Genomic DNA, 20252 nt, shown 5'->3' on the forward strand with positions numbered 1-20252 from the left:
ACTACTTTGGAACTAGCTTAGCGGCCCACAGACTGCACTAGCCCAGTCTGTCTAGTGGCAAAATCACATGTCACGAGAGACACAATCAAGTCAGTCGAATTTGGACGACGGATGAGACATGACCGAGTACTTCCAACACATCAATTGAGCAGAAAGGCCACTCGATATCATCACAAATAACAACTTTGAACTTGAATTGACACTGTGGCAAAGACATTGTTGATAGTGCAGTCCACCATCAAACGGCGGAGGCTAAATTTGTACACGGCGTGGAGAACCGAGAGCCCCTCTTCCGCCTCGCTCGCGATTTTCTGACCTTACCCCTTGTTGTTGTTCGCTGGCACTTGTGGGCACGAGACCACATCCCCCTTTCAATCCTGGCCTCTCGTTGTACAGTTCGTTCTACACAGTGTGCAACGTGCGGTTTGTGCTACACCGAGCGGCTCTCGCGGTTATCAGTACTTACGTCCAGGTCTACTAAGCTGAGCTGCCGGAATACTTAGCAACTCACTACTCTTCCTTTCTTTCTTTGACACTTCATCTCGGTTCTGATTAGCAGACAGACACGGTTGATGGTGTTGACATTCTATTGAGTACGTTTTCCGGATCGACACCTTCCCGCAGCTACGAAAGAGATCTTCGTCATTGTGGCGGATAATGTCTATTCTTCTCCTCGTGACTTTTGGCACCTCTCTGTGTATATTGTGTGCAGCTAACATGATTTTGTTCGCAGACTCGATATCTCCCATACACTGATATACAGTAACGCAGCTTGTCAGAATGGCGAACGAATCCCTGAGATATATACCCCTCACCTACGACCACGCCGATTCACAAGCCTCCGCCCTCAGACTGGTACTCACCATCAAACCGGAATGGGAAGGTCCTGGCAACAATATTGAATTCGTGCGATTCACAGACGGAATAACGAATACTGTGTGTGACTGACCATTTCTCCAGAGGCTTTCAGAAAAGGCCGACTTCGAGGGGTTAGTATACTAATCGAGGCAATACGTAGTTACTGAAAATTGTCAATCGGAAGCCCGGCTGGACCGATGAACAAATTGACAATGAGGCCGTGCTCATGCGCGCCTATGGTAACCATACCGAGATACTCATAGACCGTGAAAGTATGTACCATGACAAAATTTTTGTCTTTGTGCCCCAATGCGACATTGCCATGCTAAGTAAATATTACTTTTGTTTGAATCTCCATAGGGGAGACTAGATCTCATAGTTTGCTCGCCCAACACGGCCTCGCTCCTCCGTTGCTAGCCCGGTTCAAGAACGGGTTATTGTACTGCTTCATTCGCGGTCATGTCACGTCCCCTTCGGATCTCATCAATCCTTCGGTCTGGAGAGGCGTTGCCCGTCGACTTGGTCAATGGCATGCTGTTCTTCCCATTGCAGGTTCGGCCGACGATAGTCAGACACCTTCATCTACACATGATGAGGACAATCTGTACAAGTCAGATGGAACGCCCAAAGCACCCACAGCAGGCACTATAACTCCAATTCGACCAAGACAAGCTGGACCCAATCTGTGGACTGTTTTGCAGAAATGGATCCTTGCCCTTCCTGTTCAGACAGAGGAGCAGCGAGCACGCCAAAAAGCACTCCAGGTCGAATTGGAGCGTACTCTACACGAATTTGATGATGGAAGCGGCATTGGTGCAAATGGAGTATGTTTGACCTATTTGCATATCGTGATTGATGATATACCGGCCCAAAGCTAACGATCTTAATTCATAGTTGGTATTTGCTCACTGCGATTTACTGAGCGCCAATGTCATTGTAATACCACACGCACAAGCGAACGGGGTTACCAACGGCCATTCAGACTCTCAAGACGTCCATTTCATTGACTATGAATACGCCACGCCGTCACCCGCAGCATTCGATATTGCCAACCACTTTGCCGAATGGGGCGGCTATGATTGCGACTACAACATGTTGCCCACTCGTTCCGTACGGAGGGAATTCTTGACAGAATACGTAAAGAGCTTCGCGCAGCACGGTGGTAAAGGCGTAGACCCCGATCAGCAACAAAAAGTTGTCGAAAAGCTGTTTCAAGATGTCGATAGGTTTAGAGGAATACCCGGGTTTTACTGGTAAGTATACTCCTTCATTCACCGGCCCAATAATCAGCTAACAATACGAACTATAGGGGCGTATGGGCTCTCATCCAAGCAACCATTTCCCAAATCGATTTCGACTATGCTTCCTACGCCGAAGTACGTCTAGGCGAGTACTGGGCATGGCGCCGTGAACAGGATGGCAGCAAGTCTGCCGAAGCCGACGAAGAGAGCCCATTACGAGAACGTAGATGGGCGCAGGAAGCCTGAGGTACGGTTCTCGTCGAAGATTATACAATGCACAGGTAGACTCTTTCTCTCTTTTTTGCTTCTCCAGATACATTCTAGCTGCATGTTGTCGGGATAAACAGTGGAAAGAAGGATTATTTGGTGGCGTGGTGAAAATTCAGTTGTTTATAAATTGCTTTACCAATATTTAATAATCTTGCTTACAAGCTTATACTTGAGTACTCCATTATTCCCAATTTTATTCTCATGCATATGGATATAACTTTTACCCCTTACATCCCCTTTGGAAATCCGTTCGCACATCGATTTAGGTATGCACATACCTAAGTAGACCTGGTAGATGACTACTTCCTCCCAATAGCTCTCAACTTCTCCCCCCAGCACCAAAGCACAAAAGGAATCGGAACCACAGTCACAACCCATATGAAAGCCAACAGACTATTCCCCCATCCATATCCCAACCCATCATACAACTGGGGAGCAAACAACGGGAAAGCGAATCCCATCAAATTCCCCAACAGTCTGATAGCAGCACCCGCTGAAGCTGTATGAGTCGAGAACTCATCAAACAGGTATGCAAGCGCAGCTTGACTGCCTAGGAAATTCCCAGCTACGAATATCGTTGCGCCTATATCGACCATGATCCAAGCAATGTGTGCTTGAGCAGACCATCCGAGCCAGAAGAGACCAATAGGGAGGATGAGGATACCGACGACTATCAATGGGACGCGGAACTCTGGTGGTGGAGAGTCACGTAAAGGTGAATTTTCGGGAAGACGGGCCAGAAGACGAGCGAAAATGATGTCCATGAGATGCCCGCCCGTCTGGGTTGAGAGGGTACTCCCCAGAGCAATGGCGATGTATTGCAGACTGCTCGCTGTGGCTGATTGGTGGTATTGGTCTATGAACACCGTTGCATAAAATGATAGTACGAGTATGTACATCCCAAAACCGATGCCGTTGATGAGACACAGGATTTGAATAATTGGTCGCGTCAGTAGTAACTGGACTGGTCGCTTTAGTCCCACAAGTATTCGCGATGATAGACGGTCATCCGGTGATGATTGTTTTACCATCGTTGCGGTGACATGTCCCTCTCCGGCCTCCCGGAGTTGTTGCGTCGCTTTGAGTCGAAGCAAGACTGGCTTGCATGTCTCTCGCACAAATATTAGACCAGCAACAAGGACTGCAGCACAGAAAATAGACATGGCCCAAAATAACCATGGCCAACTGACATATTGACTGACAAGCCCGCCGACAATGGGACCCAATGCTGGTCCGAGGTAAGGGAACAAGGAAGCCAAAGCAAGCGATTTGCCTCGATCCTTCTGACGAAACATATCCACCGCTATAGGACCTGCTAGCTGCGTGATTCAGACATGCCATCAGTATCTATAGGATAGATAGAAAAAAGGCATAGAGGGTATATACACTAACACCACAAGACCCACCAGCCCCTGACAAGAACCGCCCTATAATCAACGGTCTGAGATTGCCCACGGGACAAACCGAGTTCCATAAAATGAAAAAGATACTACAAACAACCCAAACGGGCTTTCGACCAAAGACCTCACTCATAGGAGCAATAACAAAGGGACCGAATGCCTGTCCAAGCACAAAGATGGAGAACGCAAGCTGTGCTTCGGAATCAGATAAGTTGAGATCTGTGGCGATTTGAGGTAGCGCTGGGGCTATGACGCTTGTTGTCATGAGGCAGACGAGTTGGGAGAGGGATATTATGAGGGAGATTGTGATTTTGCGGGCGGTTGGCCAGTTGTAGGGGTCATTGGGGTTGTTGGGTCCGTCCCAGGTCACCTAGATGAATGTTAATCGAGGTTTACGACTGGGAAGACAGGGATGAAGTGTAGGGGCAGACCTCGCCAGATGTCTCGAAGGAAGGCGACTGGAAAATGCTGCTACTCTTTCCCTTTTCTGCATCGTTGATGACAGCGTTGATATTGTCGCTAGATGAGGTGATACCTTGCTCTTCACGAGTGTTCGCCATATTGAATATCTATACCAGAAGACAATAATCGTCACAATACTAATAACGAAACAGAAATACTCTCGTGAGAAAAGTTGTAGCCATTATATATGTCAGTATACTCATAGCTACCTCCCAGAGTTAGGGCTTCTCGACAGTAACTCGGATCCGAAAATCCGAGCCCTAACAAACATATCCGACAGAAGTTCTTCACCAACCTCAACTAAAGCCTAGACAAGCCAATCATTTGCTACTGATGGATCGATATTCTGTATCTAAATCTTATCAGATTGAGCTAAAATATGACTACACTCTTCTAGAACCAGGTATTGGTTGCTGAACCAGCGAGATTATTGCTAATCGAGATTTTCTAGGGTTTGCTGCCAACACCAAAATGATACCTTTTTAGGCAGGAGATGGTACAACTGGATTTCAGAGGATTCTACTAATTCTCATAGTCGTACGCTAAACTCATTCAAGTGTCGTAAGCCGTTTAAAATCTCACATTCCAGAGATAGACCTCACTCGATTCATCTTGATGTGGATTATAGTTACAGTCCTAAAATTCGATACTAGTTTTCAAGTCAATTATCACTTAGTGATAGTGACTAATTTTTTCTTGGTTATTGATAAGAGCTAGAATGAACTCTGTCTATCATCCTCTTTATTCACTTTAATTGATAGTCTAGAAATCTATTAATATGAAATGCACAGTGGAACGACTCGGATATACCTGGCCAAGAGAGGTGTACCGTGTACCCTAAGTATGTGAGTACGAAATTCAAGAATCTCTTCGTAAGCAGGAGGAATTGATATGAGCAATGAGTCCCGAGCTCTCTTCACTGTTGTCGATTAAAAGAATTGAAAGACCACTTCGTACGATTGTACATTAACTTTTTAAGGGTTAACGATTTGATATCTATGCCTGAGGCATAAAGATCGTTGTCGATCCGAAGTATCGACCAATCAATGTTCGCATAGCTCCATGTTGCTTTTTGTACGGGATAGCCTCAACTTTCGTACAACACTCATTCACTGCTGGCCAACTCCTTCTTTCTTGGAGACTGCTTTGTTCAAGCAATGAGATGAGAAGCAAGTGATTGTCTTGAACCTTGCCTTTACTATCTTGTTGCATCATGCCGGTCCAAACTTCTTCTCCACGAAAGAATGAAGCACGCCTAGAACTAGGACCTACCGACAATCTCGAAAATCATATCGTCGTACTCGTGACCGGAGCCAATTCGTGAGTGCTCAATCAAAATCTGAAGACGAAAAGTGCTAACCATAAGGAAACGTGACAGCGGTCTCGGATACTCAACATGTCTCCGCCTAATCGATGAATTCGCAAAGGACTCCTCAAAAAGCTCCAAACACCTTACTCTCGTATTCACCACACGCCGCCCACCCGCTCAAGTCCAAACTCTCAAAAATGACCTCCAAATCTATGCGCATCGTCTTGGATCCCAAGTAGCGGATCGCATCTCCATACTCGCCGAAACAGTTGACCTACTCAACCTCCCCTCCGTGCGAGCGCTAAGCAGACGCCTAAACCGGAATTTCCCAAAACTAGACTCTATAATTCTAAACGCTGGTATAGGTGGATGGTATGGAATCGATTGGCCAGGCGCAATTTGGAACGTTACGACAGACCTGTTGCATGCGACTACCTGGCCGAGTTACAAAGTCGGATACCTTGGAATGCTTACCCCCCGACAAACCCACCATCCAGACGAAAAGCCCCTCGGTGCGGTGTTTTGCGCAAATGTTTTTGGGCATTATATGCTTGCTCATAATGTGATGCCGTTACTCAGACGATCGGGACAGGCGAATGGGCCCGGACGGATAATTTGGGTTGGTAGTATTGAAGCTACAGGTAAATCGTTTGATGTTGAGGATATACAAGGGTTGAAGACTAGTGTGGCATACGAAAGCTCAAAGACTTTAACGGATATATTGGCTCTTACGTCGGATTTGCCGAGTACGGCGCCCTGGGTACAGAAATTCTTGTCTGTTGATGATGAGCATGAAAGTGAAACGGCGACAAATGGACCAGCTCCTGTGAGCCTTGTCGGCCACCCAGGGATCTGCGGAACATCAATTATCCCTCTTATCCTCCCTCTCTTCTGGGCCATGACAGCCGCAAGCTATCTTGCGCGCTTCTTCGGATCGCCCTGGCACACCATCTCCCCCTACATAGGCGCCAACTCTCTCGTCTGGCTCGCTCTCACCCCGCAATTAATCCTCGACGCAGCTGAAAAACCGTACCGAGATCGAGGCGGCGGGCACGTGAAATGGGGTTCCTCAACGGATAGGTTTGGTTCACCGCTTGTAGTCAGTACGGAAGCTGATGGTTGGGGTAATGGTGGTGTTGTTGATGGGGAACATGTCTCTGCAGCTGATAAGTTGCGGAGGAGGAGGAGAGGGATGGAAGTTGCGATGAAGGAAGATAGGGTGAGGTTTGAAGAGTTGGGCAGGAAGTGTTGGCAGCAGATGGAGGAGTTGAGGATTGAGTGGGATGGGTTACTTGATACGCTTGAAGAAGGTCAATAATAGTATATACACATGGTAGATACTTATATAAATAATTTTTAATGAAGAGACACCGCATATATCTTAGCTTTCTTTTAATTAATTCTTATTTGGTTTACACAGTTAATCAACGGCCTCCCAATCCAACAATAGGACAAAAGACATTACCTTCGTTTCTTCCTCCTATAGCCACGGCATATGCACTATCCTGCTTTCTGAAAGTCTTTTATTTTCATCTTTTCCATTAAACAGAAAGATTAGATCAATACCATAGGCCCATTTCCACCTTCTAAACCACCGAAGTTTCGTTACCCTTCCTCCCTTTAAAAAAGAAAAATAAAGAAGCAGCAGAAATGATGATAAACCACGAACGAGACAATAAACCAAGCTGAAATACTTGGAAAATCAATAGTTTCTTTTGAGAAGTGGTTGGAGAGATGCATAATCAGAATCCTGAATGGAAAGACCGAGGAAAATAACATTGAGTAGAAAAGATGATTGCTAGAACCTCAAGAGCAGAGAAGAGTCCAGATGAGAAGGAAGTGGGGTATGTGCGTGTGACATGAAATAAATCTGATAGAAGATGCAACGTTGGAATTCTTTTTTATTATAAAACGTGGTACCATGGTGGAATCGTGGATGATAGCGCGGTGCCTGAAACATATGACAGACAACTTGCGCCTTTTGTGATTAGATGCGTACAATGAAGACAAAACAAAGCCCCTCTCGCCACCAGGGCCGAAGAAGAGAGTAAGATGAACAGGTGAAAAGAATTATCGTATGGAGAGCGGATGACGAGTATAATTGGGACGAGAAAATTCATCAATGCGCCGAAAGATGCCGAAGTTGACGGCGATGACCTTACATGATGATAGCGGGTACTAAAAACATGTTAGTAAATAGTATATTAAAGGCAGTCGTCGCATGACTTACCATCAATGTTCTGCTTGATGCTCTTGTGAGGTAGAATGGAACCTCCATTGACATAAACCTCATCGGCAATTGTAACATCGTCACCAAGGACAGTGACATTCTCTAGACGAGCCCACTTGCCGACGGAGCTGTTCCATCCGACAATAGTCGACTTAACCCATGCATGATCCTTGACTTTGCTGTTCTCAAGGAGAACACATCGTTGAAGTCGCACTCCATCACCGACGACAACGTTTGGCCCAATCACGACATTGGGACCAATGCGACAGTTCTTGCCAATCTTAGCAGAAGGGTCTACCATGACATTGCCTCCGTATACATAAGGCTCGGAAGAGGGTGAAAGAAGTTTCGAGTTGCGCTTAGCGAGCGACGTCAGGTACAAGCAAGTACCGCTCAAAAAGTCCTTTGGTTGACCGACATCCATCCAGAAACCCTCCAAGTCGAAAGAATGCAATTGTCCTTCTTTGACAATGGCGGGGAAAGTCTCTTGTTCAATGGATGTTGGGCGCAATTCAATGCGCTTCAAAACACTTGGATTGAGGATATAGATACCAGCATTGATGCGGTTTCCAACAAACTCAACGGGCTTTTCTACGAAACGGTCGATTCGCGAGGGATGGTTGGGCTTGTGAACAACGACACCGTACTTGGAGGGTTCGTCGACCTTGGTGACCACGATTGTACCTTCGTCGCCGTGTGCTTTATGGAATTCAGCCAGCTGTTTGAAAGGGTATTCGCAAATGACGTCGGAGTTTAGGACAAAGAACGGCGAGTCATCCTTGCCAAGGATCTTTTCTGCCAACTTCAGGGGGCCGGCAGTACCCAGGGGCTCTGACTCAACGGAGAATTCGATATTAATGTTATATTGTTCTTCATACTGTGGGATTCTTATTAGCCAGTTTTTTTCTAGGAAATCGAATAGTTGCATACCTTCTTCAACGCTTGCACCATAATATCTGGTCGATAGTTGACGGCCAAAACAATGTCAGTGACACCGGCGGCGGCCAAGCTCTCGACCTGGTGGAGGATCATAGGCCGGTTGCCAAACTCAACTAAAGGCTTTGGCAGTGTGAGTGTCTATCAGATGTCAGCTTTGTTGTCTTGCGCAATCAAGGGGTACCGAATTGTATCTGAGACAGGCAGCGGAGGGGAACTCACGAGGGGTCGCAGACGGGTTCCAAACCCTCCGACGAGAATAAGAGCTGTCAATCTCCATTAGCATTGTGACAAAGAATTGTTCATGACCGAGGACGTACCCTTCATTATGAATGAAAAGAGGTCAATAAATGTGGTCTGTCCTCTTTCCGGCTTGTAATCGATGACGACAACGCAAAGTCGAGAACAGCGTATACAGTGCTATAACGAGTGTCCTGATGAGATCGGTGTTGAATTGAATAGTAACACTCAGCAACCCAATGCGCGATGATATGGGCGAGAAGCAGAAAGCGAGAGGTGACAGTCAGAAAAGAAAAGAACAGTCACCTGCTTGGGAAAGTTGCGAGATTGTAGGAGCTTACGCGTGTGGGGCAGGCGCAGTCAGGTGCTTGTCGTTTGCAGCCACTTGGCTACTTCCCCTGAAACATGCCTAGGACCTAGGCCAATGGCTTGATCTTTTTTACTATGGCTGGTTTCAATTCATCAATGCTATACCAATAGTACTACGTACATAGTATAACAAAAACTCCATGTGATGGACTCATATTACTCCGCATTGAGTGGCAACAGAAGATCTCATGCTACACGTGATGGCGTCCATTGCCCAATGGACGAAAATTGAACGAACTGATACTTTTCGCTGCATTATAGAGCAAACCACCTGACAGGCTCTCGTTACACAATCCATCGGGTCCTCGCAATATAATACCTCGATGCAAAAATAATCATCGCCCCAAGCAGAGCTGACATTCCCGCGAAGATGATAGCTGGCCGATACGAGCTATAATCATTGATCATGGCTCCCGTGATAGGCGTACCACTCAAACCAGCAAGACTGTACACGCCGAGCGCCATGCCCAGATACGATCCAATCTGATTCGATTGAGGTGCCGTCATGGCAATCGTCGCTGGGAACACAGCAATTACCGTTCCTGAAAAAAATCCAAATAGAGCCGCAAATGCGATAATCGCGCCGTGGGACCGGATGGGTAACCAGCAGAGAATCAGAATGCCGCAGATTAAACAGGCAAATGATAGGGTATTGATTCGGCCCATGCGATCTGCTACTGTGCCACCGAATAGTCGACCGAACAGCGATGCTGTATTGAGAATTGCGAGGAGGTAAAAGGACAAATCTACACTTAAGCCGATAGATTGCCCGAATCCTGGTAGGTAAAAGAACGGGACAAAGACAGCCCACATGACTAGAAATGTTCCAGCTACTTGAAACGAGTACGCCGGGTTTCTCCAAGCTTCCAGCAGGAGAGGAGGTCCACTGCGTCTTTTGGGTGCGTCGGAGCTAACAGACAACACGCCACGATACTCGTGACGAGCATCACAAATCCCAGCACTCTGACGGACCAACCAAACCCAACCGTTGTTCGATTGAGAAGGCGGTTTAGAGCAATCGGGAGTGTGGCACCAGATACCGACGCTCCGCTGGAAGCAATTCCCATAGCAAGAGATCTTTTCTTCAAGAAATAATGTCCCACTGCGGCCAGCGCAGGTGTATATGTGAGGCCATTGGCAAGACCTCCCAGAACGCCTTGAGCGAGTATGAATTGATAATATTCGCGGCATAAGCTTGTGAGCATGACCGACAAGGTGAAAAGGATTGAGCATGGTATCAGGATTGGCTGCACTGATTAGCCTCAGCCTCCTGACTCAGAACAGGGCTATAAAAGTCAAGTCTCACCTTTGGTCCATATCGATCCATCAACGGACCAGATACAAGTCCTGCCGAAAACATAAAAAAGACTTGAATAGACCCGATCCAAGCAATCTTGGATTGACTTTGGTGAGGCAACATGGTGCTTTTGTAATACACCTCGAAGATTCTACCCAATGCAGCACATTAGCATTAACTGTAGCTTCCTCGATCAAGGAACAAAGAAATACCCAAAGGCATTAATGTAACCAAATGTATTGAACATGATACACCAACAAGCCAACACGGCCAACCATCCCTGCAGACCACCTTCTGGGAGAACACACTTGGGTGGTGTAGTAGCACCACTCGGAGTAGGAGTAGAACTTTCACTCTGGCTATTTCCCTCGATATCGCGATTGACGTTACTTCCGTTGCTCTTGTGCTCTAAAGCCCGCCCCCCAGTCTTCTCTGTCTCGGTTTCGAACATTGCTGGCTTTACCTCCAAAGCGTCAGGTATGGAACTCGGTTCAGGACTATGCCTGCTTGTTCGTCCACGACGATGCTATTACTATCTTTTCAAGTAGTAGGAAACCTGTATTACATTTAAATCGATTTCTCAGATTTGTTTTTGTTGGTGTGTCTATCGCGTTTTACACGTTCGTGGATGAATGTAGGGTTACGTAGGGGTCAACTTCCGCTTCGGGAATATGGCGAGACGGAAACATCGAAATGTAGCCGAAATCGAACTTGAGAGCCCTGACATTAATTAAATCTAGAACGAGTCTATAGGATCTATAGAATTGATTCGGTTAAATGAGAAACAAGGAAAAGCAGTTGTAAATCTGACGAGTACTAACATTTGAAGGTTGGCGAATCTCTAGTAGCTGTAATATCGGTATCTCATCGATATGTGACTTATATCCTCGACGTTTCCTCGTGGCAATGTCGTAACATATTCCAGAGCCAATTTACAACCTGGTGTTGCTTATCCTGGTTTTCAAGGCGGTGCAGAACCTCCAAGAAGGAAATCATGAGCTTCTACTCTTCCATCAAGTGTGAGCCATTAACATAATCCATGGTGCTTCTCTTCTAATACACAAGTATTCATCGCTTGAGCTGCTTATGAAGATATATGCGAGTATTTTCTCATATTAAATCTCTCAAAATAAACCGGTTTATCCTGGATCTCGTGCCGAAGCAAATGGCGGTGGGTTTCAAGAGACCATAGAACTGTGTTGGATTTAAGTTCACGTTCCGAATAGAAAGATCATGGACCGGGTTGGATTTAATTGAATTTAATGGCCTCAAAGGTATGTTTCCAAGAGCAGAGTCGTCTTATGGCTATCAGTTCCGCTTCAGTGGTAGACGTTGTTCTCAACCTTCGCTTCGTAGTCTTCCGGTCGACAGGGTCGATCTCAACCGGTTATCTTGTACAACTGCAAATGAATCTGCCGAGTGGAAAATCACAAAGCAAAGCCGAGTAATAACATCTGCCACCAAAGCGGAACTGAAAGCAAACAAAAGAAGCTCTTGCATTCAAGTCAGACTATGCCCTCCCCATCCAGTGCGATAAAGTCCAGACACATGGCTTCAAGCCCTGAAGCCAGATCATGACCTGCGATATTCGATAACTTCAGAGTCTCGTTAACCACAACAACTGACAAAACCCTCAGTCTATTGAGTATCCGGGGGTAACGGCTGACCAGCAGTATCCCTGCCATAACGCGCCTTTGTCCCCACAAAGTTCATCAGCCAGTCTCGCACATTGCGTACTTTGCAAAGTAGCTTATCTTCACGAGTCGTTGTGTCAATGGCGATGGTAGAATATGCACCCCGAACATCCTGCGAGTCAATCTGTTGTCGATGTAAAAGATCAACTTTGGTCATACTCCTCCTAAGACTTTGACCGTATACCAGTTCCTGAAAAGAGCCAAGTCCCACGTTCCTCATGAGAAGAATATCGCGAAGACGTATACTTAGAATTTTTTCTCTGAATTCCGTAGCAGAACCGTTTCCTTGTCTCCCGCACAGATGATGATCTTCTGGTACAGGAAGCCAGAAAGTAACTCCGAATCCAGTCCTGGTCTCGTCTCCGACAATAAGCTCTAGAATATCTAGTTCTTGTTTTGATTGTTTAGTGGTGACTCGTCGTAAAGGATTGATGCCTATGACGGCCACAACAAGAGTCACGCTCGGAGTTTGCGGGATAATTGATCGAAGATATGCAGCATTGGGAATATCCTTGATATCGTGTAATTCACGTGGGTAAGGGAAAGGTAGTGCTTCAGAGCTGCCAGGCATCATCGAGCCATCACTTTCATCCACGCCACTTTCTTCATCGAAGGGTAAAGTAGTGTCATTATTATCAGATTCGGACGAGTAACTCGCCCCTAGAATAGATAATGAATGCTCATAGAACTGCGAAAGAAGCACATCATCGGATATTCTGGGCATCTTCGCAGTCAAACTGGCAGTATCGAGGAAAAGGGTATTCTGCGCCCATTCCGGATGATATAGTTCGGCTGCATTCCCGCTTTGCAAAACCCTCCATTTGGTTATATCCGCTCTAGATGAATTGTTTGTGGATGGGCTGATAGTAGGCTCCGTGAATGGAGGTACAGCAACTTGGAGAAGGTCCTTGTCATCCCAGTGTAGTCTCCCAGATGGAGGTCCCATCAGAAAGATGGTTTTCCTCGACATCATTATTGATGGCTAACATACTCACCACGATGTCATGTATCACGACATTGTATGCAATGAAGATCAAACAGCTCTTGCTAGGCAATGGCAATAGATACAAAATGAGCACGTGACACGTTGGGTAAAGGTCATGTGACTTGGATATATTACTAAGCATACTAACTATAACTACTTAGGAAAGCGCGGCCCGTGGCGATGAATTTCGCCGCAGTCGAGACCAGCATCACCACCATACGGTCATCGCCCCCATTAATCCATCCTCTGCAACAGGAGCAACCGTTTCATTGCCTTTTTGGATTTTTCTACTTCTTCTGGGTTTCAAAGCAATCGCAAGAAACCCTTGGATTGTGGTCGTTTTCTAGTGAGGTTGCGGCCAGGTGCCGCTGAGCTACAGTCATGGCACTCAACGCTTCGGTGAACGTGCCGGTAAGATCAACTTCTCTATGACGGTTTTCTCGAGTCTGGCTAACATTTTATCAATACACATAGAATATACATTCTGCTACTTCCGAGCTATGGTCAGCGGTGAACTCTCAATGGCGCTGTGTCCATACCGTCTATAGACCCCCTCAAGCCCGCGGAGAGCATACTAAAGCATCGCCGGTATCGGTAAGGGTTTATAGCTATCGCTCTCGGTGCGTGCTCTTCACTAAATGGATAATCCAGGTCGAACGTCTTTCACTCCCAGAAGCATTACAATCAGTACCTCTCGACAAGATGAGGTCGCAACTCGTGCTAGGCCAGGTATATCGGCGGTCGACATTCGGGCAAAACACGTTAAAAACAGCGAGCTTGCTCGTTCGCGCCAGTCACTCCGCTCAATCTACCCGGAACTACTCGTCGCTATCAAGCATTGGCCTGAAGGGTTTCCGAAGACCGAATGTTTTCTCAGTTCCGAGGGTCGAGCAACATAGGTCATTCTTCGGAGGACTATCGCAGAACTTCCTCGCGCAGAAGGAAAGGGCAGCTAATAGCAATCCCGGCAGTGCTAATGCACAGAACACGTTCTACCAAGCTCTACTGCGTGCAAACATGCCTGCTATAGTCGTCGAACGTTATCGGACCGGTCAATTCGCCAACAACGCAGCTACCGAGGCCATTTATCTCAAGGCTCTCCAACGACTTGGGAGTGATGGCGCAGTACAAGGAGCATTCACAGGTGGTACCCAGTCACTAAACCCTGAGCAGTTACAGTCTGTTGGACAGGCGGTGGCAGCTCGCGCTCACGGTAGTCAGGTCGGCGTGTCAACGAAGCAAGCAGGAACTGGCGCAAAAGAGTCCCCGTTGTATGTCGTTGTCGAGGAATCTCTTGGCAGCTCTGTCTTTCGCTGGGTGAAATTCCTTCTATACTTTGGCTTCTTCACTTATTTGTCTCTTGTCCTGATTACCATCCTGGTTGAAACGACTGGCGTTCTGAAGAATGTCCGTGGTACTCAAACCAATGAAGCTACGCCACAACAGCAGAAGGTTCGGTTTAGTGACGTTCATGGTTGTGATGAAGCCAAGGATGAACTTCAAGAGCTGGTTGAATTCTTGCTGAACCCCGACCGATTTTCTACCTTGGGTGGCAAACTGCCTAAGGGTGTTCTCTTGGTTGGTCCTCCCGGTACCGGAAAGACGCTTCTCGCACGTGCCGTCGCCGGGGAGGCTGGCGTACCTTTCTTTTACATGTCTGGATCCGAATTTGACGAAGTTTATGTCGGTGTTGGTGCCAAGCGTGTGCGAGATCTCTTCGCTCAAGCTCGTGCCAAGGCCCCAGCCATCATTTTCATTGACGAGTTGGATGCCATAGGTGCTAAGCGAAACGAACGTGATGCAGCGTATGTCAAGCAAACATTGAACCAGCTTCTCACCGAATTGGACGGTTTCTCTCAAACTAGTGGTGTGATCATTCTCGCAGCAACGAACTATCCTCAGCTCCTTGATAAAGCTTTGACCCGTCCTGGTCGATTTGATCGCCGAGTTGTCGTTGGTCTTCCTGATGTCAGAGGCCGCATGGATATTCTTAAGCATCACATGAAGGGCGTACAGGTCAGCACTGATGTTGATGTTGCGGTCATTGCACGTGGCACTCCTGGTTTCTCTGGTGCTGATTTGGAGAACCTCGTCAACCAAGCAGCTGTTCATGCCAGCCGATACAGACAGGACAGGGTAGGACCAAAGGACTTTGATTGGGCCAAGGATAAGATCATGATGGGTGCAGAGGCTCGAAGTCGTATTATCCAAGATAAAGACAAACTGCTCACTGCTTATCATGAAGCCGGTCATGCTCTTGTTGCTTACTTTTCTCCGTCTGCTACTCCTCTTTATAAGATTACCATCGTCCCTCGAGGCATGGCGTTGGGTATCACTCATTTCTTGCCTGAAATGGACATGGTTTCAAGGAATTACGTTGAGTATTTATCAGACATAGATGTTGCTATGGGTGGCAAGGCTGCTGAGGAATTGATTTTTGGCCCTGATAAGGTGACAAGTGGTATTTCAGCGGTAAGCCAATGCTTTGTATTTTCTACTGCGTTTCATTACTGATAGCATGACAGGATATTCAATCTGCTACCGAGACAGCGTTCACACTCGTAACGCAGTTCGGTTATTCCAAGAAGCTTGGAAACGTCGACCTATCCACAAACTACGACAAGTTATCGTCAGAGACCAAACAAGAAGTCGAAGCCGAAACCAGACGTCTGGTTGAAGAAGGTCGACTTCGCGCTACCAAGATCCTGACCGAAAAACGGCAAGAATTGGAGTTGCTCACGAAAGCGCTATTAGAGTACGAAACGCTTACCAAGGAGGAAATGGAGAAGGTTCTCAAGGGCGAGAAACTCGACAAGATGCAGTCTACGCCATCGGCACCGCTTAAGCTGCCTGAAGCGCTGGCTGCAGCGAGATTGAATCCAATAACCCAAGTTCCGGAAGCAGAAACGACGGCGAAATAATCGTTCATTGCATATTCTGATTTATCATAACCTCGTCGTCCATTCATATAAAAGAATGTCGAATTGTTTATGGTTTCCTTTTCATAGTGTCTTATCATATGTACAACTCTTTACATATAATTTCTACCAGAAAATTACTACCTTTCCCATCACCTCTCAACTATCTCTACCATTTCCTTTCTCTACATCACAACACAATACTTTCTCGCATGACAAATATGACCTGTGGCCCACCAACTTATTGTCTAGAACTCCACCAACTATTGACCGAACCGGAGACAATCTATTTGAAACCGAACGACATGGGGAAGGCAACCTAGTGGATCAGTCAATTATGTATGTCAGACTGTGTGTCAATTGGCACTGCGTATTATCTACCTGCCGATTTGGGTTACCATTGCATCGGCAGGACAGTACATTGACTTGCAGCGGTGAAAGAAAGGGTAAAATGATAAGTCTCATTTCTATTCCAAAGATATAATTAGATACGTGGGATATGCAGGTATGATTTCCTTTGGCCCTTCTGCCCGCATAGAAGAAGGGAGGGGGATTAAGTTATACGGAAATCTTACAAGTTACTTGTAAATGAGTACCGGCTATTGGGGATGGAGGTTCCGCGGGATTTCCCGAGGATTTTGATGCCTATCTAGTATGTAGTTTGAGTTAAGCTATGAAACGGCGTCTATATATCTAGACAGTTTAATTGATTTAACTTTCTGAAGGATAGACGAAAAACAACGGAGTAGCATGGAGTCATACTAACAAGTAACGGGACAATGGATACATACCCTTACTAATTCCCGAAGCTGTCAGGAACATCGAACCAACCGGATGGCATCGCCGGCGCCGCGCATCCTTCCAGCCTGCTAAGGATGCATGACTAGTCTGTTAATATACGCTCTCTTAAGAATTCTATCATTTGTCCGTGATGAGACAGCCGCGAGTCGTGACTCGTCATTTAGACAGTGGCCAACAGCGTCCTAGCCCTTGCTTCGACCTGTCTCTCAGTCAGTTGACTCAGTGTCAGTGTCAGTGCCATATAAGTCAAATAACCCCGGAAAAGAGTTCCAGACTCAAGGATCCCATTCGCTTTCACGCATTAGCGCAATTATGTACGGCGGCATCCCCGTCTCAATACTCTATCCGTCGTTAATCTCATTTCGACGAACGCCTCCGTACCTGAAACATGGACAGTCAGACAGAGCGGAAACGTAGTGGACGTTGGATAAATCAAAACTCAAATTGGGCTCCCTAAAATACGAAAAGAGGAAAATGATCCAACATGCAGGGATTTCCCTATTGGTTATGGTGCCGTACATATACCGGCAATTAATATTAATGGGCTGATAAGGAGTACAATAGAAAATGAATTGCATGGACAGTGCACGGCATGGCATGATATGGCATGGTACTTATTATTCAAGTCATGCATGTAACGAGAAGCAAGTACCAACAGGTTGAAGACTCAACGGGGACGCAAGCCAGGGCGATCCTTGAAGGGCAAACCACCATTAACGCAAGAAACTTTTTCTTTTCTTTTTCTTCCTACAGGGATTATCTTCTCTCTCTGCCGGTCATTGCGGTCAATCTCACTGGAATCGCCGGGAATACTCACCCTGGTCTTCCGGCTGGGTGTTCTTCAACTTTTTCCAATCAAGGAAATGGATCACTCTGTTTATTTCATACACGACTGAAGGATTCTGGTCCGGTCCCATCGAGAATGAGCTGCGGATACAACGAAATTTAAAAGGAACGGTAATACTAGTATTATAGAATCCCTGTCAATTATAGATTTCTGGCCCGTTCCGTCTGCCATACATGGTACTACATACATATATATGCATGTATGTAGATATTATATACAGGACTAGCCTGACTATTAACTACTATACTAGTCAAACGGTAATCTACACTGCGTAATAATTTATATGAATGATAGGTAGTGTAAGTCGGGGTTCAAAGGTAGAGTTTCTTCTAGTCTACGAGGTCTCCATCAATCTCATTTCCGTGAATGAAATAGATAAGCAAAGTATTAATCAAAAAGGTGAGGGGCAAGACCTCATTCCAGAAGGGAAAAGAAAATAGAGCGTAGAAATAAAAAGCTTCTTCATATTTACCTTATATATCCCTAGTGGCAAGTTTGTTAGGTATGTAGGAGCCACTGCATTCATTTTGCATGGGGGTTACTTAGACACAGTACCTTAGGTTCCAGGATTCGGAGCCCTTCACACATTCATTTTTTACTCTCTCTTTGAAAATTTTTTTTTTTCTTTTCATTTTTCTGCCTGTCTCTCGTTTGCGGTTGTCACGACCTCGTCGATCATTGAGATTACGGTAATACGCTGGGATCTTTTTGAAATCGGTATTTGTCCTACTTACTCAATTCGTATTCGGCATGTTTCATCAGGGAAATAAATGACTTGAAAGAAAAGACTCTGTATGCAAATTTCCGTTCTGATTCCCTATAATAAATGGCTAACGACTTTCTAGAATGACAAATGTTCTTGTTGAATATGTTTGCTTGTCTCATGAACGATCTGCAATCTACGCTATACACGGATCAGTGTCTTTAGGAGCGGGCAAGACGAAAAGAATTAAAAAGACAGAAACAAAAATCGTATAATTTCAACAGGATAAGACCATTCGACATGTGCGATCATATCGAAGTCACATTTCGTTGTGGCCATATCCGAATCTTGGTCAATGCTTGGTGCACGACATACGCCAGCACCCATAAACCTTGCCCTCCAAACATTGTTGCTAGGTACGTTTTCCCACATTTCTCCCCCATCCAAACCAAGAGAGTTAATGAATATGATTATGAGTAGAGAACGCCGACTTGACGAAGATTGTGGTACGTTTTGTGGTCTAATCATAGACTCTAGTTACACGACACTAAAAGAACGGTGTTCGTATATGCTAGTTATTTACTATTGGTGTCTCTCCGGGCAAATTCCTTGAGAATACAGGTATAACAAGAAAAGAACTAACTCAATTCAATAATAGGGACCTGCAAAAATCAAAGAGGGTAGCAGGAAAGCCCACGGTCATGACGACTGAAGAACGATCTCATTACAACCGCCAGAAAAAAGCAAAACACGATTCAGCGGCTTAGGGCGGATAATCAATTTTATCGTCGTTCTATTCCAATTTCTAGAACTTTTCCCTTTCTTATTGTACAGTAACCGGTCCATCCATAGCCCGGGTATCCGCGAGAAAAAAGCAAATATCGGGATATTGAAGCCATTTATCCGGACGAAAGACGAATTATAAATGGCGCAGCATGATGAATTGAACAGAAACACTCTCGCACCAGTCACGGCTGATATCTTTCCTTCTCCCTTCAGCAATATGGATATGGTCTTACGGCAGCGTCATACATTTGACCCTTGACTTCGCAATTCTTCTCCATTCATCCTCGTTCACGATTCGGGATGTTTTTTCTTCTCCTTTTCGAGTTTCTAGGATCTTTCGTTTCACATTTCATTTCTTCTTTTCATTGTACGGCATAGATAAAATTTCGGGACATGGGCAATCAGGAATCGGCGTTTGAATTATTTCTTCCATTTGCTTTTCCGAGTTCGAGCCTTGCGAGTGTATTGCATTAGTACGTACATGAATAATGGTCAGAGCTTCTCTCTCTCTCTCTCTTTTTTTTTTTCTTGAAAGGATTTTCGTTAAATGCCGCAGCAAACTAGGATATATATCCTGGAATAGCAGTCTGGCTACGTATATACTACTCATTAGGTTCAAATCCTGTTATAAACAAACTACCTATGTAAATCGTAGATCTGCATGTAATTCTCGATGCTACATATTCATATAGTGTGTAAGGAATAAGATCTTGCGATGAGGGCAAGGAAAATCACGTGTCTCATCTTCCCAGTCCCTGGACCACCCTTAAAGATAACTAAGCCTGGTACACGGAGATTTATTCTCGTATTAATATACTGGAAACGAAAATGAGCATGATAAAAAGAACAAAGAGATATATAAGCGGTGATGATATAAGTAGTTACATCCACTATGTATCGTACGTA

General features: G+C 45.7%; 6 protein-coding genes across 6 annotated transcripts, besides 1 other annotated feature; 3 read left to right on the forward strand and 3 right to left on the reverse strand.

The window, feature by feature from the left end:
• The first annotated feature begins 298 nt into the window (after positions 1-298).
• TSTA_077030 (ethanolamine kinase, putative) lies at positions 299-3171 on the forward strand. The gene is made up of 6 exons (XM_002341682.1): positions 299-593; positions 734-936; positions 1019-1130; positions 1219-1682; positions 1753-2111; positions 2168-3171. The coding sequence occupies exons 2-6, from the start codon at positions 781-783 to the stop codon at positions 2343-2345; spliced, it is 1269 nt and encodes a 422-aa protein (XP_002341723.1). The 5' UTR covers positions 299-593; positions 734-780; the 3' UTR covers positions 2346-3171.
• On the reverse strand, positions 2669-4364 carry TSTA_077040 (florfenicol exporter, putative; the record flags this gene model as incomplete). The annotated part of the gene is made up of 3 exons (XM_002341683.1): positions 4201-4364; positions 3756-4139; positions 2669-3688 (listed from the first exon to the last, which is right to left on the reverse strand). Exons 1-3 carry the CDS (start codon positions 4327-4329, stop codon positions 2669-2671), a joined length of 1533 nt encoding a protein of 510 aa, XP_002341724.1. The 5' UTR covers positions 4330-4364.
• Positions 4365-5394: 1030 nt separating this feature from the next.
• Positions 5395-6917, forward strand: TSTA_077050 (3-ketosteroid reductase). The gene is made up of 2 exons (XM_002341684.1): positions 5395-5551; positions 5610-6917. Exons 1-2 carry the CDS (start codon positions 5445-5447, stop codon positions 6856-6858), a joined length of 1356 nt encoding a protein of 451 aa, XP_002341725.1. The 5' UTR covers positions 5395-5444; the 3' UTR covers positions 6859-6917.
• Positions 6918-7698: 781 nt separating this feature from the next.
• TSTA_077060 (mannose-1-phosphate guanylyltransferase) lies at positions 7699-11063 on the reverse strand (the record flags this gene model as incomplete). The annotated part of the gene is made up of 8 exons (XM_002341685.1): positions 7699-7718; positions 7771-8647; positions 8701-8847; positions 8929-8972; positions 9744-10225; positions 10288-10562; positions 10622-10763; positions 10825-11063. 8 exons carry the CDS (start codon positions 11061-11063, stop codon positions 7699-7701), a joined length of 2226 nt encoding a protein of 741 aa, XP_002341726.1.
• A 1054-nt stretch (positions 11064-12117) lies between these two features.
• Positions 12118-13331, reverse strand: TSTA_077070 (uncharacterized protein; the record flags this gene model as incomplete). The annotated part of the gene is made up of 2 exons (XM_002341686.1): positions 12280-13331; positions 12118-12233 (listed from the first exon to the last, which is right to left on the reverse strand). The coding sequence occupies exons 1-2, from the start codon at positions 13277-13279 to the stop codon at positions 12118-12120; spliced, it is 1116 nt and encodes a 371-aa protein (XP_002341727.1). The 5' UTR covers positions 13280-13331.
• A 149-nt stretch (positions 13332-13480) lies between these two features.
• TSTA_077080 (intermembrane space AAA protease IAP-1) lies at positions 13481-16934 on the forward strand. Its single transcript, XM_002341687.1, has 3 exons — positions 13481-13702; positions 13766-15763; positions 15817-16934. Exons 1-3 carry the CDS (start codon positions 13673-13675, stop codon positions 16210-16212), a joined length of 2424 nt encoding a protein of 807 aa, XP_002341728.1. The 5' UTR covers positions 13481-13672; the 3' UTR covers positions 16213-16934.
• Positions 16935-17581: 647 nt separating this feature from the next.
• Positions 17582-17623: a microsatellite.
• The last annotated feature ends 2629 nt before the right edge of the window (positions 17624-20252 follow it).

This window comes from Talaromyces stipitatus, genomic scaffold (assembly GCF_000003125.1).
Source record: "Talaromyces stipitatus ATCC 10500 scf_1105507295523 genomic scaffold, whole genome shotgun sequence".
NCBI lineage: Eukaryota > Fungi > Ascomycota > Eurotiomycetes > Eurotiales > Trichocomaceae > Talaromyces > Talaromyces stipitatus.

What these genes read in the sequence shown, in the direction of transcription:
- TSTA_077030 (XM_002341682.1), top strand. Translation starts at nt 781, where the DNA reads ATGGCGAACGAATCCCTGAGATATATACCCCTCACCTACGACCACGCC. An exon ending in CAGACGGAATAACGAATACT is followed by an intron (nt 937 to 1,018) that starts GTGTGTGACTGA and finishes GGCAATACGTAG; the next exon opens with TTACTGAAAATTGTCAATCG. An exon ending in GGAATACCCGGGTTTTACTG is followed by an intron (nt 2,112 to 2,167) that starts GTAAGTATACTC and finishes TACGAACTATAG; the next exon opens with GGGCGTATGGGCTCTCATCC.
- TSTA_077050 (XM_002341684.1), top strand. Translation starts at nt 5,445, where the DNA reads ATGCCGGTCCAAACTTCTTCTCCACGAAAGAATGAAGCACGCCTAGAA. An exon ending in CTCGTGACCGGAGCCAATTC is followed by an intron (nt 5,552 to 5,609) that starts GTGAGTGCTCAA and finishes GAAACGTGACAG; the next exon opens with CGGTCTCGGATACTCAACAT.
- TSTA_077080 (XM_002341687.1), top strand. Translation starts at nt 13,673, where the DNA reads ATGGCACTCAACGCTTCGGTGAACGTGCCG. An exon ending in ACGCTTCGGTGAACGTGCCG is followed by an intron (nt 13,703 to 13,765) that starts GTAAGATCAACT and finishes CAATACACATAG; the next exon opens with AATATACATTCTGCTACTTC. An exon ending in TGACAAGTGGTATTTCAGCG is followed by an intron (nt 15,764 to 15,816) that starts GTAAGCCAATGC and finishes ATAGCATGACAG; the next exon opens with GATATTCAATCTGCTACCGA.